The sequence below is a fragment of the Mauremys reevesii genome, linkage group 22 (genome assembly GCF_016161935.1).
Source record: "Mauremys reevesii isolate NIE-2019 linkage group 22, ASM1616193v1, whole genome shotgun sequence".
NCBI classification, from domain to species: domain Eukaryota; kingdom Metazoa; phylum Chordata; order Testudines; family Geoemydidae; genus Mauremys; species Mauremys reevesii.
The window spans coordinates 5,335,150-5,352,570 of record NC_052644.1 but is presented as its reverse complement, the minus strand read 5'-3'; the positions used below and the strand labels follow the sequence as shown (position 1 = coordinate 5,352,570).

Here is a 17,421-nt window from a genome sequence, read left to right as displayed (position 1 = left end):
GGCACTGGAGGCAGAGGAAGGGGAGGATCCGGGCAGGGAGACTGAGGCAATTGGGGGCACACACAACCCCCAGGCCACCCCATGGCATCCACGCATGCAGCTCTGCCGACGCCCCTTAATCCTGACCCGCAACCCCCCCCCCATGTTATCCCAGCCCTGGGCTCCCCCCTCCAGTTCTGCTGATGCCCCTTAATCCCAACCCACAGCCCCCCTGTTATCCTGGCCCTGGGGTCCCCCCCTCCAGAGCTCTGCCAACACCCCTCACTACCAACCCGCAGCCCCCATATTATCCCAATCCTGGGCTCCCCACAGCTCTGCCGACCTGCAACCCCATGTTATCCCAGCCCTGGGGTCCCCAGAGCTCTGCAAACACCCTTCACTACCCACTCACAGCCCCCCCATGTTATCCCAGCCCTGGGCTCCCCCCCCACAAGACAAATTGATGACTGGGAAGCGACTCTGTTAAATTATCTTTAATAAGGAGGACGGAGGCATTTAATTGCAAGTGCTATTAACAAGCCAGAGGCCGGACTGTGCCATTTCCACAAGGGGGTGTGTGTGTGCATATAGCCCAGCCACGTAATCCCTATGCCCCTCTCCACCCCCCATTTGGATCATGCCCAGGGTATGGGGGGGAAATCAGTGATGGGATCAAAGTTGCCCCTTTTCCCCTTGACCTTGTGTCCCCCCGGGTGCTCGGCCTCCAGCACCACCAGGTGGCTGGGGGGCGGGGGTATGAAATGTCCCTTATACCCCACCTGGGGGGCATCCCCGCCCCTCCCTGCCAGGTCCCTCTGCCCCACACCGGGAACGGCATCTCCCCTCCTTGGCCCCCTTAGCTCATGTTCAGTCTCGCACTGTCACCGCCCCCAGTCACGGCCCCACCCAGCCGTGTGCCTGGGTCTCCTCTGCAGCCGGTGGGTGGGGCTGGGGGCGGAGAGCCCCAGGTGCCCATTGGGGCCCCATGCCCGGAGATGTCATGGTGCCCCCGGCGGGGCCTGGCGGGGCCACAGCCGAGCTCAGTGCCCGTGGTCCCTGCAGCAGGGCCTGGCGGTGCCCGGGGCCCACGGCTCAGCAGGAGAAGTTGGGCTGGAAGGGGACGCCGTCCAGCCTGCGGGGCTCCGGGCTCCGGCGCCCGGCCCAGGGCCAGCAGAGCAGCGTGTGCAGGCTGCGGAAGACGGCTTTACGGAACAGGATGAAGATCCAGGGGTCCAGGATGGGGTTGAAGGCGACGAAGCGAAAGGCTACCATGTCGCCCTTCTCATTGCGGTCCGGGGCCAGGCCGCCGATGTAGGCACGGATCTGGGGGGAGAGGAAAGGGGAGGTTACAGCCACTGCCCGGGGCAGGGGGTGATGTTAGAAGAGGCTACAAGGGGGGATGGAGCTGGGGAGGGGATGCAGAGCAGGAGGGGCCAGGGGCCCTTTGGGGCTGGGTGTGTGTGTTCAGCTCTGGGACCTTTTAACCCACCCACCCCCCCCAGCTCTTACACACAGCGGTTGCCCCCAGAGCTACCTGCCCAGTGCTGGGAAAAACCCATAGAGTGTTGGGAACCCACCTACCTGGGGTGCCCCAGTATGAGCCAAACTCTGGAGCTGGGGATAGAACCCAGGAGTCCTGCCTCCCAGCTCCCCAGCTCTAACCACTAGACCCCACTCCCCTCCCTGAACCAGGGAGAGAACCCAGGAATCCTGGCTCCCAGTCCTCCAGCTCTAACCACTAGTCCCCACTCTTCCCAGAGCCATCAGGGGCCAGTTTCAGGAGGGGCCAGTGTCAGGCCCCTCTGCCCATGGATGACTATGTGCTCAAGGTCTCTGCTCTCTAGCTGTGTGTGACGGGGGGTTACAACCCCTCTCCCAAAAAACCGGGGCCATGTCACCCTCCAATGACTGGTCTGCCTGAGGAAAAGAGTCTGCTACAGCTGCTTGCTGGGGGAGCTGCTCCTTTATCTCAAGCAGCAGAGCATCTGTTGAAAGCCCCAGGCTCAAACAAGACTGGATTTACCCCCCAGCCCAGGGCTCCGCTTTCTGGCTCCTCCTGGCAGAGGCAGGGGCTCTCCTCCCTTCCCAGTGCTCACCCCAGCAGCTGGGGTGTCTCTGCTTGCAGGAAGAGGGGGCTGGGCCCAATGCGCTCCTCTCCTCCTGCCCCACACAGAGCAGCGGGGCTGGGAATTAGCACCAGGGCTGCACAGGGCAGCTACCCCTCGGAACAATCGGCTCAGGCTCTCTGCAAACCCCGGCAGCGTCCCTGCACCGTTTACACCTGTGTCACGTTGCAGAGCTTTTCTCGCCAACCCCACGGGCTGGAAACACCTGGTTAAATATTTCTATTGGCGCTGGGATCAGGAGCATCGAGGAGCTGAGGCCCCACATAGCCTTAGCTGGCCCTGGCTTCAAACCCCCCAGAGACCCAAGCCAGGCTCACTGGCCAATCTCAAGGAGGGATTTATAGATTCCACGGCCAGAAGGGACCATTGTGATTATCTAAAACGACCCCCTGTATGACACACAATAATCCCTAGAGCAGATCTCTTCAACTCCCAGCCCACCTTGATTTAAACCTTGTCAGTGTTGGAGAATCCACCACGACCCTCAGCAACCTGCTCCCAGGGTTAATGACTCTCACCATTGAAAACTGACCCTGTATTTCTGGTCTGAATTTGTCCCGCTTCAATTTCCAACCATCGGATCGTGTTTGACCTTTCTCTGCTAGACTGGAAAGCCTATTGTGCAATATTATTCTCTATGTTGGCAGGAGTGGTGCCAGGGTTTCTGGCGCCCCAGGCAGAATTCAGGGGGGCGGCATTTTGTGCGCTCCCCACGGGGCGTGCGGGAGCTTCCGGTTCCGCTCCCGTCGCGCCACCGAAGAAGGACCCTCCGCCGAAATGCCGCAGGCGACAGCGGCAGTCATTGAGCTGCTCAATTGCCTGCCGCTGTTTCCCGCAGCACGTCGGCAGAAGGTCCTTCTTCGGCGGCACGACAGGAGCGGAACCGGAAGCTCCCGTGTGCCCCGTGGGGAGCGCACAAAATGCCGCCCCCCGAATCCTGGCGCCCTAGGCGACCGCCTAGGGTCGCCTAATGGAAGCGCCGGCCCTGTATGTTGGTACTGATAGATGGGACTCAAGTCCTCCCTCTTCACCTTCTCATTGTTAAACTAAATACATCGAGCTCCTTAAGTCTCTCACGACCAGGCAGGTTTTCTCACCCTCTGATCATTCTCAGGGCTCTTCTCTGACCCCCTCTCCGACTGATCAACGTCCTCCTTGAATGGTGGGCACCAGAACTGGACCCAGGATCCCAGCAGCGGTCGCACCAGGGCCAAACATGGAGGGAAAATAACCTCTCTGCTCCTACCCGCGACTCCCCTGTTCATACATCCCAGGATGGCACGAGCTGTTTTGGCTCCAGCATCGCACTGGGAGCTCCTCTTCCGCTGATTATCCACCACGACCCCCAAAATGTTTTTCAGAGTCGCTGCTTCCCAGGAGAGAGGATCCCCCCTCCCCCATAAGTGCAGCCGACATTCTCTGTTCCCAGATCGATACAACAGTCACATTTAGCCGGGTTAAAACACGTATTGTTGGCCTGCGCCCAGTTTACCCAGCGACCCAGATCGCTCTGTGCCAGTGGCCCCCATTTGGGTGTCCTCTGCAAACTTTATCAGGGAGGATTTCATGGTTTCTTTCAGGCCATCGATAACACAGTTAAGCAGCGAGGGGCCAGGAACCGATCCCTGTGGGACCGCACTGGAAACGGACCCACGGACGGTTCCATCTGGAGACCCGTCTGCCGGCTTTGAATCCGTTTAACGTGGGCCTGTGTGCCGTGTGGCACCACGTCACAGATGGGGCAGGGGAGGCCGCCTGCTGTTTTGGGTCTGTCAGCGATCAGAGCCGGGCTCCACTGTCCTGCCCCCGACCCTTGTGCCCGGGGCTTGGCTGCTGTTAATGGCCCATGGAGCAGCCTTGCTGGGCCGTGATATCCCACCCCTACGCTGGAGGCTATTTCTGGCCCTTCCCAGCCTCCTGGTGCTGGAGCACATGCAGGGTCCCCCCTCCTCGCCCACAGGGCCTCCCAGAGCAGGGTCCAGCCTCAGGGGGCCCATTCAGACCTCAGCCCAGCTCCCTACATTATCTTCCTTCCAGCAGAGGCGAAGGGGGGACGACCTGTCAGGGGGGCCAGGAGACCTGGGCTCCGTCTGTATAACCCCATATGGGGGAGGCCTAGGTTGGATATTAGGAAACACTATTTCACTAGGAGGGTGGTGAAGCACTGGAATGGGTTACCTAGGGAGGGGGTGGAATCTCCTTCCTTAGAGGTTTTTAAGGCCCGGCTTGACAAAGCCCTGGCTGGGATGATTTAGTTGGGGTTGGTCCTGCTTTGAGCAGGGGCTGGACTAGATACCTCCTGAGGTCCCTTCCAACCCTGCTATTCTGTGATTCTACGATAAACATACACACACACACACACACACACACTGGGCGACAGCTGCCCTCGCTGGCGGTGGATAGATCCTCATGTGTGACCCGGCCAGGGGGGCCTTGGGGGGCTCTTAGCAGATAACGGTGATGAACACTCTGCGTTAGCCAGGATTAATGGCAACAGGGTCAGCTGAGGGGGGGGGGCTGGCGCCCCAGGGCCCCCAGGAACAGAAGCAGATAGGGTCAGTGAGGGGACAGATGTGGGCAGCATCTGTCCACAAAGCACCAGCGAGACCATCCAGGCTCAACACAGCTCAGTCTAAATTAGACAGGCAGGCAGGGAAACTGAGGCACGGGGAGCTGTAACACACACACACCCCCGCTCAGGCCAGTGGTGGGGCTGCCTCCCGAGGCTACACACTTTTGTGCTCCCCCCAAGCTGGATCAGGCCAGGGGCTCACGGAGCTCAGTATCCCGTCCCCGACACTAGCTACTTTGGCGGGAAGAGGGGGTGCAGACCGCCCCTTAGCAGGGAACAATGGGATAATCTAAGCCCGGGGGAAGTTACCCCTCGTCCCCTTGCACCTTCCCCTGCCCCCCTTTATTCATGGCCTCTCCCAGGTGTGTATTAATTCAGCTGGACTCTTAAAGCCCCGGTGCTGGTTGGAGGAGGGAAGGATGGAAAGCAGCATCCCCCCACCTCCTCCCCAGAGCCAGGCGCATCTCCCAGGTGTGCTGGCAGCCATGCCCCGGCGCTGGGCGAGAGTCCCCATGAGAGTGCCCAGGGCTGCTCCCCCACTGGGAAGCCAGCACCCAGCAAGAAGGGGAGGCACACGCTGGGGACCCTCTGTGTCCCTGTGCTGTCAGTGCCCCCCCCACACCACCCTGGCAGGATCACCCCCTGCTGGGCCCCTCCACTCCACCCTGAGGACCTCCCTGCACTGTCAGCGCTTCCTGCCCTGGGTCTCCACCCAGATCGCCCACACAAACTGGGGCTGTGCCATGCCGTGGTTCCCCAGCGCCCCCCGGCTGCGCCACGCTCCCCCCAGGCCCATCCGGGGAGTGCCCTAAAGACTCTACCGTCTCCTCCTATCGATCGGGGTCCCCCACAGCAACGAGGACCCAGCCACTGGAGGGGCGGGAGGGTAGCCGGGGTCACTATGGGGCTGGTGGCTATCGCCAGGGGAAATCTAGAACCTACAGCTGACGCAAGTGGAAATGATCCCCGGCACTTGTTAATGACACTTTGTGAATCAAAGGGCACCTTTGAAAATCATCCCTTTTACAGGCCCTGGTTATTGTCAGGCTGCCCGGGAAGACCACCCAGCTGCAGAGAGACCCTGGTGTGAATCTGGAGTCGCTCCATGGAGCAGCATCGGGGTGGATGCAGGATAAATTCGATCCCGGGCAGGCCGGAGCGTGTTCCCCGGAGAGGTAACTGACTAGTCTTCAAAAAATGCTGCTCGACTCAAAGGAGGGAGGGGGTTGAGTGTGCGTGCTGCGGGGGCGGAGTCCCAGATCCCGGCCCGCTGGGAACAGCACTGAGCACTAAACAGCTAGCAGACGCAAGCATCCGTATCACTCAGGGCAACATCCTAGGAGAGGAAACAGCCTCATGAAAGGGGCGAGAGGGGCCGGGGCATGGGAGGAAGGAGATTACTGCCCTTTAACCATAAACTGTAACGGAGAGCTCAGCCCTTATCTCCAGGCCCCTTTCACACACGCTCCCAGGATGGCAGCAGCTTCCCCCGCTCGCGGGGAGAGAGACAGAAAGGCTTCCGGGGGTGTTCACCACCAGGGTGTCTTGCTTTACCCCAGCTGGGGATCTGGCCCATTGATTCCAGATTTACACCACAATCTCCGAGTAACGCCAGAGACACCAGACAGAGGAGGGAGCAGGACACAATGGATACAAATACCCGATGCATAAGAGGAGTTCAGTCTATTTAGCTCGGCAAAGAGAAGGTTGAGAGAGGGTTGATTACAAGCTATAAATGCCTCCACGGGGAGGAGAGGGTTGATTACAGGCTATAAACGCCTCCACGGGGAGATTTCTTTAGTCAAACACCCCGAACAAAGCGAGGTGGCTGGAGCCGAAGCGAGACAAATTCAGGCTGGAGATAAGGTGCACCTCCACAACACGGGAGGGGAATCGTCCCCAAGGGACAGGGCGGAGTCTCACCCTCAAGATCAGCTGACTCTGGCTAAAAGCTCCGCTCTAGCTCAACCACCAGATATGGGCTGCCTGGAAGAAAGGGCTGAGCGGGACTCGCAGGAGAAGCGAGTCTGAACGGGACTTTCATAGCATTTCAGTCCAGAAGAGACCCTAGATCTTCTAGTCACGGTCCCGCCTGGCCTTGAACACTAGGACTCCAGCTGCCCCAACATATATCCCCTCACCTGCTGCCTCCTCCTTAATAACGCACCCTTGTTAAATTTAATACCAGACGCCTCATTAAATTCAACGCTGCATGGTCGCTAGCTAGGCGGACAGCTCCCATCAGTCCCCAGCCAAGTTCGCTTCTTAAGAAGGAGCGGATTGTAAATAAACATCCCCTTCTTTGTAGAGGCCCCAGAGGGTGTGAAATGAAACTGGCCAGAAATGGACTCTCCAGAGACCCGAAACTGACCGATTCTCATGATGCTGGCTGAGGAAAAACTAGAAGAAAGTCCAACGAGGAAAGATCAGAAGCGGTGAGAAAAGGGCTGTTGGTCGGGGGTGCGAAGAGGGGTTAAGGTTCTAACTGGACCATCAGTGAAAGTTTCATGACTTTTGATCGTGTGATTTTTGTTTGTTTCATTATTTTTTTTTAACGACGGTGCCAGAACCCGGATCTCACAACAGAGTGTGAATGGGCAGTAGCTCCGCGGAAATCAGCAGGCCCCATGTAAATCCAGAACGGCTGCACTGAAGACAGAGGACATGGACCAGTGTAAATCAGAAATAAAGGCACGGAAACCAGCGGGCCTAATTCTCTTCTCCCGGCGGCGCAGGCCAGGAGTGACTCCACCGAAATCAGAGGCGTTTCGGGTTCAGGTTTCTTTATGCCTGCTCTGTAACCAGCTAGTGTAAGGAGGAGGGTGAGTCATGCCCCAGGGAGAGCCCAGACGCACACCACATGTGATCGATGGTGAAAGAGAAACGGAGCAGAACGTGGCTGCAAAGGAATTGGTATCTCAGCCTCCCTCCGTCAGCTGCTGCCCTCAGTCACCCCAGGAGAAAACACGCAGAACCCCAAGGAAATCAGTGACGCTCGAGTGAGAAAGAAGAAGGGGGCGAAGATCAGAATCAAGCCTAGAGGCTGCGGAATGGGAGAGATAGCCAGTGCACGTGGCCAAGGAGTGTCACTTGCACCAACATGAGTGTGCAAGGGGAGGGCAACGTGCACACTAGGGGGTGGAAGCGAAGCCGGGACAACCACCAGAAAGGAGGGAATCAAATTAAGTCACACGCACACAGACACACGCATGTGCATTCTACCCCCCCCGCCCATCCAGATGCACGCACACACAGGGGTGCATGAACACACACAGACGTGCTCCCGCACACTCACGTGGGGGGCGTATTTCTTCTCTGCCCTGCACCTTGCACACCAGTGCAAAACAAGTGTGAAATGCTGGCCAGCCAATCTGGCGTTCGCTCTTTACGGTGTGGATAGCAGGGGAGAGTCACCCCTAGCAAACTCAGGCCTGGTGAAAAACACCTGAAAGGAGGTTTTTAAAAAAAAAATGTAGTCAGCTGCCGCCTCTGTTCAGCTGATTCTCCGCCCTGAGAAAAGAGAGGGGCTGATTTTAGATGAGCATCACTGCACGGGTGTCAGCAGAGTGATCCCCTGATTTGCACCCAGTGTGAGCAAAATGAGAATCGGGGTGCAGCTCCCCCATTGCTCACCCACGGGCATGGACGTGGGGCCCTGGCGCGGCCTCAGGCCCTGTGATCCTCACCCTCTCTATTTAAAGGCTCAGCCTGGAAAGGCAAGAAAATGAACTGTGAGAGCCAAGGCCTGGCTGTAATTTGCAGACCCGGGAGGAAAACTGAACCCAATGAGGAAAGGATGAATCACGCTGGGACAGACGGCAGGGACGGGCAGATCTGTGCATGTTGGGGATTCCAGACATGAACAGGCAATGGGGGTGGGCCAGATCGGGGTAAATCGGCATCGCTCAGAGGACTCCAGAGGTGCTCAGGCAGGGAGTTGGGCCCGCCGTGGGGCTGTTGCGTGTTGCCGGAGCATTGGGAGCCAGCCGGGGGAAGCGATAGGACAGAAAGGCAATATTGAAACAGGTGAAGAAAACATGGGGTGGGGCTGGCCAATGCATGCTATCAGCGTCGGGCAGCCGATAAGCACGGTAGAGCAGGGAGGGTTTGGAAGGACGAGGAGTGTGTTAGGAGCCGCGTTCAGCGAGACGCCCCACGGCAGCATTTGCTCAAGACGCCACGGAGTCCCATGAGCTGCCGGGACCACAGCAAACACTGCAACAAGCCCACAGCCCTTCCTGGCTACGGAGCCACTGCAGCCAATCAGACCAGCTTCTAAAGCCCAAATGTCCAGTGCCTGAGCTACAAGGAAATCACCATCCGCTGGGAGCAGTACGGGGGCTATGACACATGGATGAACAGTTCTGATTTCACCCACTAGGAAGCAACAGTGATATCACATACACACACACACACGAATGGGGTTGGACAGTACTCTGTACTAAGGCGCCATCTCTTAGCCCTCGCTCACTTTGTAAAGGTCAGGGGGCCCCACTCCTTTGCCGTCTGTTTCATAAATGGGGGGGAGGCATGGGGAAGTGACCTGCCAAAAGCCACCCAGAAGAGCCGGGAACAGAACCCAGGAGTCCTGGCTCCCAGTCTCCCCTGCTCTAACCACTAGACCCCACTCTTTCCTTGAGCTGGGGATAGAACCCAGGAGTCCTGGCACCTGGCCCTCCCTGCTCTAACCCCTAGACCCCACTCCCCTCCCAGAGCTAGGGACGGAACCCAGGCCTGTGCTGTGTGTACTAGACCGGAGTTTCTCATCCCATGGGTCGCGACCCAGAACCCATCAAAGGGTCGCAAGGGAGGGGTGTCAAGTCAGGAGGCTCTGTGGGACTGTTTGCAGAGCTCAGCCCACCCGCAGGCTGCCTAGGTCCGCAGCCACCCCAGAGATTGCAATGCCCAGAGTGGGCAGCTGAGGCCAGCCGGCCCCATGGGACGGGAGCCGTATGAGATGCTGCTGTGGTCTGCACAGTGCACTGCGTGTATATGTAAGAAATGTTTTGCCAGGTGATTTTTGCACTAAAGCTATTTACTGGGTCGCGACAGGCCAGCGAGGTTGGGAACCACTGTTTTAAACCGCACGCTGCTCTCCCACAGCCCGGAGCTCTCTGCAAACCAGTCTCGTCGCCTTCCTGCCCCAATGTTGGTTTAACGATCAGAGAACAATAAGTAGCTTGTTTGCCTAGTAATCACCCCCAGGGGTTTGCTTTTCTGATTGTTAGACCAGGAGCACAGAAGGATTTGAAGCCCTGGATCCGGTGTGCAAAGGGGGCCGTACACCAGGGCATTGGTACCAGCACTCACTCCTGGATCCAGTGTGCACTGGGGGCTGTGCACCAATACACCAGGGCTCTGGCACCAGCATTCACTCCTGGCTCCAGTATGCACTGGGGATTGTGCACCAGTACACCAGGACTCTGGCATCAGCACTCACTCCTGGATCCAGTGTGCTCTGGGGGTTGTACACCAGGGCACTGGCACCAGCACTCACTCCTGGATCCGGTGTGCACTGGGGGTTGTACACCAGGGCACTGGTACCAGCACTCACTCCTGGATCCGGTGTGCACTGGGGGTTGTACACCAGGGCATTGGCACCAGCACTCACTCCTGGATCTGGTGTGCACTGGGGGTTGTACACCAGGGCATTGGTACCAGCACTCACTCCTGGATCCGGTGTGCACTGGGGGTTGTACACCAGGGCACTGGCACCAGCACTCACTCCTGGATTCGGTGTGCACTGGGGGTTGTACACCAGGGCACTGGTACCAGCACTCACTCCTGGATCTGGTGTGCACTGGGGGTTGTACACCAGGGCATTGGTACCAGCACTCACTCCTGGATCCGGTGTGCACTGGGGGTTGTACACCAGGGCATTGGCACCAGCACTCACTCCTGGATCCGGTGTGCACTGGGGGTTGTACACCAGGGCATTGGTACCAGCACTCACTCCTGGATCCGGTGTGCACTGGGGGTTGTACACCAGGGCACTGGCACCAGCACTCACTCCTGGATTCGGTGTGCACTGGGGGTTGTACACCAGGGCACTGGCACCAGCACTCACTCCTGGATTCGGTGTGCACTGGGGGTTGTACACCAGGGCACTGGCACCAGCACTCACTCCTGGCTCCAGTGTGCACTGGGTTTGTGCACCAGTACACCAGGACTCTGGCACCAGCACTCACTCCTGGATCCGGTGTGCACTGGGGCCTCCCCCATGAATATGACCCTGATATCGGCCCCCTCAGCACCACACAGGAGCCGCCACTGAAGTCGGTGGAGTTATGGAGGGGATCAGGCCCGTATCCTCCCCTCAAGAGCTGGGAGGGGGACAGCACCCCCCCTCCCGCTTTCAGATTCCCAACCCTGACTCTCATGCCTCAAATCAGCAGCTTCTCCCCAAGGGCTGCACTGGTGCATTCTGGGATCCCAGCTGCACCCAGGCCCAAGGGATTTGGGGGCAGTAGCCCCGAAGAAACGCACTGAATTGTGGGAGAGCCCAGCCACACTAGGGAAACCCTGGCAGGTGGCGTGAGCTCAGCTGGACCCGAGCTAAAGACCTGGTCCCCAGCGCCTGGGACACCTGCCACATAGGGGCGGCTATGCCAGTATCACAGGATCCCGGCGTCCTTGGAAACTTCCTGTTGCAACCACTTGGTTCTTACTGGAGATGGGACTTTCCTCCCCCAACCCACAGCTGTTTGCTGTAACATCTCACCAGAACAGATCAGGAAAATACTCCAGGTCTCCCCTTCCCTCTGCTGGATTTTAAACAAGCCCCCTCCCCGTTTTGAACTTGAAATCTCCGATCCTTTCCCCTGCGGATCACCGAATCGCCCCCACCATCCCAGAAAAGGCTCATGCCAAGATGTAAATCCTGATCTCTGGCTATTTGCTGATACGCAGCAGGGAGTCTCAGCTGCCTGGAATCTCCCCCCCCACCCCGCCGCCACCGCCCCTGTATTCCCAGGAAAGAGAAGGCGCAGAAGCAAAGCTGTCAGTGCAGTCGGCTGCGTCTTAAGGGCCGCACATGGGAGAGAACCACAGCATCTGCCCCATGCCACTTAGAAGGATCACAGCCCAGCCACCCCTCGCCTGCAGGGTGACAAAGAAAACTTCCCATCCGTGACTTGAGGCTGCGAGGTCTGCCTGAGTCTGCAGGCAGCCTGAGCCGCTGGGACCAGGGGGGGTGAACGTCTCTAGTATCAATTTGTTCATTGGGTGTTAACCCTGGAGTCTAATGAGGACACTCCAATGGGTCTGACACTCCCTGCTTCAAGCAACCTGGGCCGCCTCCATTTATGGGTCTGCCTTCTCACATAGCTCCTCAACTGCAGACACATGCGATACATCTTAATTCAAGGCATCCATCCATCCATCCATCCACAGTATTATCAATCATCCATCTATCATATCCCCTCTGTTTGTACCTTGGTGGACAAATACACTTATCAAGAGACAGACGGATGGAGAGGTGTGTATGGGGGTGGATATACCTAGGCAGCTAGATAAATGAATGTAGTGACACACAGAGGGATGGATGGGTGTGCAGGGGGATAGATGACAGTGTTAATTGGCTACCGCGGCCCGCCCCAGAAGTGGCTGCATTGCAGTGCTGGAGTGGTGGACTCCTGGGTTTATCAAGAGCCCATGAGGGCCCGTCCCCAGTCTCATGCTGTCCACAGCACCTGCTGCTCCTTCTCTAGAGCCCGAGTCAGGGCTCAGCTCCCAGCCCCTCGGCACCCCGAGCCGCTGAGGGGAGGGATAGCCATGGGCTCACAGGGACTCCCCTGGGCAGCCGCTCAGTTTTCCCATCAGCCCACACGTTTTCCCCTCATTCATCTCTCCAGCGCCCTGGGGCCCTGCAGCCAGGAGGCTACAGCCTCCCTGACACCCCCTGACAGACAGACCCCCCATCTATAACTTCCCTGACAACCCCTCCCCGACAGACCTACCCCTCCTGGCACCTGTCGAATTACTGACAACAACCCCCCCCCCCCGACAGATTCCCCTTCCCCCCCAGGAGCATACAGCATCCCTGTCACCCACGCGCACACACCCTGACAACCACATACACCCACAATGGATTCACCCCACCAAGAGTCTTTCATAGAATCATAGACTAGCAGGGTTGGAAGGGACCTCGGGAGGTATCTAGTCCAACCCCCTGCTCAAAGCAGGACCAATCCCCAACTAAATCATCCCAGCCGGGCCTTAAAAACTTCTAAGGAAGGAGATTCCACCACCTCCCTAGGGAACCCATTCCAGTGCTTCACCACCCTCCTAGTGAAATAGTGTTTCCTAATATCCAACCTAGGCCTCCCCCACTGCAACTTGAGACCATTGTTGTTTGTTCTGTCATCTGCCACCACTGAGAACAGTCTAGATCCATTCTCTTTGGAACCCCCCTTCAGGTAGTTGAAGGCTGCTATCAAATCCCCCCTCACTCTTCTCTTCTGCAGACTAAACAATCCCAGTTCCCTCAGCCTCTCCTCATAAGTCATGTGCTCCAGCCCCCTGGTCATTTTTGTTGCCCTCCGCTGGACTCTTTCCAATTTTTCCACATCCTTCTTGTAGTGTGGGGCCCAAAACTGGACACGGTTCTCCAGATGAGGCCTCACCAGTGCTGAATAGAGGGGAAAGATCGCATCCCTCGATCTGCTGGCAATGCCCCGACTTATACAGGCCAAAATCCTGTTAGCCTTCTTGGCAACAAGGCCACACGGCTGACTCATATCCAGCTTCTCATGCACTGTAACCCCCAGGTCCTTTTCTGCAGCACTGCTGCCTAGTCATTTGGTCCCTAGTCTGTAGCAGGGCATGGGATTCTTCCGTCCTTTTCTGACAACCCCCATCCTGACAGAATCCCGCTCTCCCCTCAAGGAACCTACATCACTCACACACACAGACACTCACACTCACTCACACCAACCCTCCCAGGAGGCTATAGCATCCCTGACAACCCCCACAATGGGTCCACACTCGGCTAGGGGCCTATAGAATGAATACCTCACACCCCCAACCCACCTCCCCAATGGATACACCCGCAGAAGCCTACAGCATCCCTGACAACCCCACCTCCCGGTGGATCCACACACCCCCCAGGAGCCTATAGAACACCTCACAAGAGTCACAACCCCCTTCCCCGATGGATCTACCCCCTCAGGAATCTCCCTGACCATCTGCCCCCCACCACCACCACAGGAGCCTATAACATCCCTGACCACCTCCCCCCAGGTAAGCCTAGGGTGCCAGCGGGGCAGTGTGCCTATCTAGGGAGTGTGATGTCGGAAAGCCAGGGGAGAGAGGGGGCGAGCAGCACCCCTGGGAACTGGGCCCAGCTGTGTTTGTCTTGGCCCCGTGTCCCGTCCCTGGGGAGAAGAGCCCAAGGACACCCAGAGCAGCAGCTCGAAGCCTGGCCCAGGCCGCCCGGCCGGAAGGAATCGAGTGTTCCACAGATCTGAGGGGGGACGAGGGGCCTCAGCCGCTCTGATCCCAGCAAGTGCCACAGCAAATACTGGGGCAACCAGGCAGGATCCTCTGCCCTGGCCAGGAGTCACTGGCCAGCCAGTCATGGCCTCCCCAAGCCCACTCCCCGGACCCCAGCCCAGGAGCTCTCCCCAGTGGGCTCAGTCTCCCCACACGCCCAACCTTCCCTAGGGGCATCCTCAGCCTAACGACCCACAGCCTCCCTAACCCAGGGTGTCGGAATCCCCAGTGCCCTCCAGGGTCCCAAGAATTCACGGCCCCCTTCCACCCTGCTCTAACCACTAGACCCCAGTCCCTTCGCAGAGCATGGGATAGAACCCAGGAGTCCTGGCTCCCAGCCCCCCACCTTGCTCAACCCACTAGACCCTGCTCTCCTCCCAGATACAGGGATAGAACCCAGGAGTCCTGGCTCCCAGCCCCCCAACCTTGCTCAACCCACTAGACCCCGCTCTCCTCCCAGAGCCGGCACTTACCGTGAGGGGCAGGGAGCAGATGACGAAGATGATAGTCATGAGGGCCAGCAGGATCAGGTGATCCACCTCTTGCTCGCCTTGGCTGAGCCAGCTTTTCCGGCGGCGCTGGGCCGGCCCCAGGGAGCCGCGCCGGGCCCGCTGCTTGCGGTACATCTGGCAGAGGCTGACGATGACGGAGCCGTTGCAGAGGAAGATGGCCAGGATGAGGAAGGCCATGAGGGTGGCGTAGGTGAGTGAGAAGGCGGCGGTGCCCGGCTGGTCGTCTGCCATCTCCACGAAGCACCAGCTGCCGGGGCAGTATTGCTTGTGCCGGCCGACGCCCAGGAAGGGCAGGCAGCAGAAGAGGACGCTGAAGGCGTAGACGGCCGGCAGCACCAGCTTGGCCCAGCCGCGCCAGTTATGCTGGGAGTAGAAATAGGGGTGGCTGATGGCCAGGCACCGCTCCACCGCCATGGCGCAGAGGATGAGCATGGGGGCGAGGCCGAAGAAGGTCATGGCAAAGGCGAAGAGCTGGCACAGGCCTCGCCCGCCCTCCGCCAGGCCCAGCAGGGAGGCGTTGCGGGCGTAGCTGACGAAGACCACGGGGCTGAGGAAGCAGGTGCCCAGCAGGTCGGTGGTGGCCAGGCCGGTCACCAGGATGCAGAAGGGCGAGGACTTGGTACGCACCTCCTTGCGGTGCACGCCCAGGATGGCCAGCGCCACCACATTGCCGGCCACGCCGGCGCAGAACATCAAGGAGCTCAGCACTGGGCTGCCATCCTCCCTCAGCTGGGTGGTGTTGGCGCACGGGTCGGCCAGGGGCCCCAGGGAGGGCGATGCCGAGGGACCCGGACTCTTCTGCAGGGGGAGCATCGGCAGGGGCAGGACTCCCGGGTTCGGTTCTTAGCGCAGGGAGGGGAGTGGGGTCTAATGGGTTAGAGCGGGAAGGGGGTGGCTGGGAGTCAGGACTCCTGGGTTCTATCCTAAGCCTGGGAAGGGGGTGGGATGGAGCAGTCAGGGCAGAGGGAAACAGAAGCCAGGACTCCTGGGTTCTATCCCTGGCTCTGGGAAGGGAACAGGGTCATGTGGTTAGAGCAGGGTGGGGGGCTGGCAGCCAGGACTCCTGGGTTCTATCTCTGGGAAGGGAGCAGGGTCTAGTGGTTAGAGCAGGGTGGGGGGCTGGCAGCCAGGACTCCTGGGTTCTATCTCTGGGAAGGGAGCAGGGTCTAGTGGTTAGAGCAGGGTCGGGGGCTGGCAGCCAGGACTCCTGGGTTCTATCTCTGGGAAGGGAGCAGGGTCTAGTGGTTAGAGCAGGGTCGGGGGCTGGCAGCCAGGACTCCTGGGTTCTGTCCCAGGCTCCAGGGCACCTGTAGATGAGACGCGCCCACGTGGGACCCCCGGAGATCCGCGTCCTGCAGATGCCGCTGCTTCGGCTCAGCCCGGGACTCTCCAGCGGCGGTTGGGAAGCAGCTTCTGCTCCTGTCCCGGCTGCAGGAGGAGGAGCCGGCCCGGGGCGGGGCAGCCACCGCCCACTTGTTTCCTTTTCTTGAAGCTGGGGGGGCGGGGACCAGCTGCCAACATCAGCCCCGGGACAGCGGCCCGTGGCCTCCCGCGCATCCTGGGCCGGGCGCGGGGACTCGAACTCCCGCGCAGCCAGGGAGGGGGCACCCGGAGCGGGGTGGAGGGGGTGCATGGGGAGATCGAGAGGGGTGTGCGCGGGGGTATATGGGGGGGAGAGACAGAGGGGGTGTAGGGGAGAGAGGGATCGAGAGGGTGTGTGCAGGGATGGACGGGGTGTATGGGATGGAGAGACAGGGGGTGCATGGGGGAAGAGAGGGATCTAGAGGGGTGTGTGGGGGGGTCGATAGGGGGAAGAGACAGAGGGGGTGCTTGGAGGGAGAGAGGGAGAGAGGGGGGTGGAGAGGGTGTATGGGAGAGAGGGATCGAGAGGGGTGTGGGGGGTGGAGAGGGCGTATGGGAGAGAGAGGGATCGAGAGGGGTGTGTGCGGGGGTGGAGGGGGTATATGGGGAGAGAGACAGGGTGTGTATGGAGGGAGAGCTAGATGGATGGGTGTATATGGGGAGGGAGAGACGGGCGTGGATGGAGGGATAGTTAATAACAATCCCTGGCTCTTTTCACCACTGGGTCTCAAAGCACTTTACAAAGGAGGTCTCATCTGTAAAATGGGGAAACTGAGGCACAGAGCAGGGTCGGGACCTGTCCAAGGTCACCCCACAGGCCAGTGGCCAGGATATAAAGAAAGCCAAGGTCTCGGGCGTCCCAGCCACGTTCCAGCAGCGAGGCCCCACAAGATTGCAGGGCCGTGACCAGCCGTCCGGAGGGACCGCGGCGTGGGCGACTTGGAAGGGACCGTGTGCCCGGAGCCGCGGCTCGGAGTGGAGGATAGGTGGATAACGCCAGAGAGGGAGGATGGATGGAGAGCAGAGACTGTGGAAAGGGAGAGGCAGCTTCCTCGTCAGTTTCTTGCATTCACCATCAGATCCCTTCTGACTCCAGACAACTGCGCGCGGCGGGAGGTCGCGGCTCTCTGGACTCCACATTTTCTGTGTTGGTGTCGTAATAATTCGACCCTGGAGTGCGTCCCTGCATCCCAATAACCCTAAGCCCCAGAGCCCCAGCTGAGGTAGATCAATCTGGCTTCGTTGGAATCCGCGGGGCCAGATCTCCAGCTGCTGCAAAGGGGTGTCACTCCGGTGCAGTCAACGCGCCAGGTCCCCAGCCCCTCTGCAGTCCCTTGAATAGATTAACACCTCTACGCCAGCTGAGGATTCGGCCCAG

General features: G+C 59.3%; 1 protein-coding gene across 1 annotated transcript; it reads right to left on the bottom strand.

Moving 5' to 3' along the window:
• Positions 1-471: 471 nt before the first annotated feature.
• On the bottom strand, positions 472-15,644 carry PTGIR (prostaglandin I2 receptor). Its single transcript, XM_039510676.1, has 2 exons — positions 14,643-15,644; positions 472-1,302 (listed from the first exon to the last, which is right to left on the bottom strand). The coding sequence occupies exons 1-2, from the start codon at positions 15,492-15,494 to the stop codon at positions 1,072-1,074; spliced, it is 1,083 nt and encodes a 360-aa protein (XP_039366610.1). The 5' UTR covers positions 15,495-15,644; the 3' UTR covers positions 472-1,071.
• Positions 15,645-17,421: the final 1,777 nt, after the last annotated feature.

Coding starts and splice junctions, on each gene's coding strand:
- PTGIR (XM_039510676.1), bottom strand. CDS start 15,494: ATGCTCCCCCTGCAGAAGAGTCCGGGTCCCTCGGCATCGCCCTCCCTG. Junction 1,303..14,642: donor TCTGCTCCCTGCCCCTCACG/GTAAGTGCCGGC, acceptor CTCTCCCCCCAG/ATCCGTGCCTACATCGGCGG.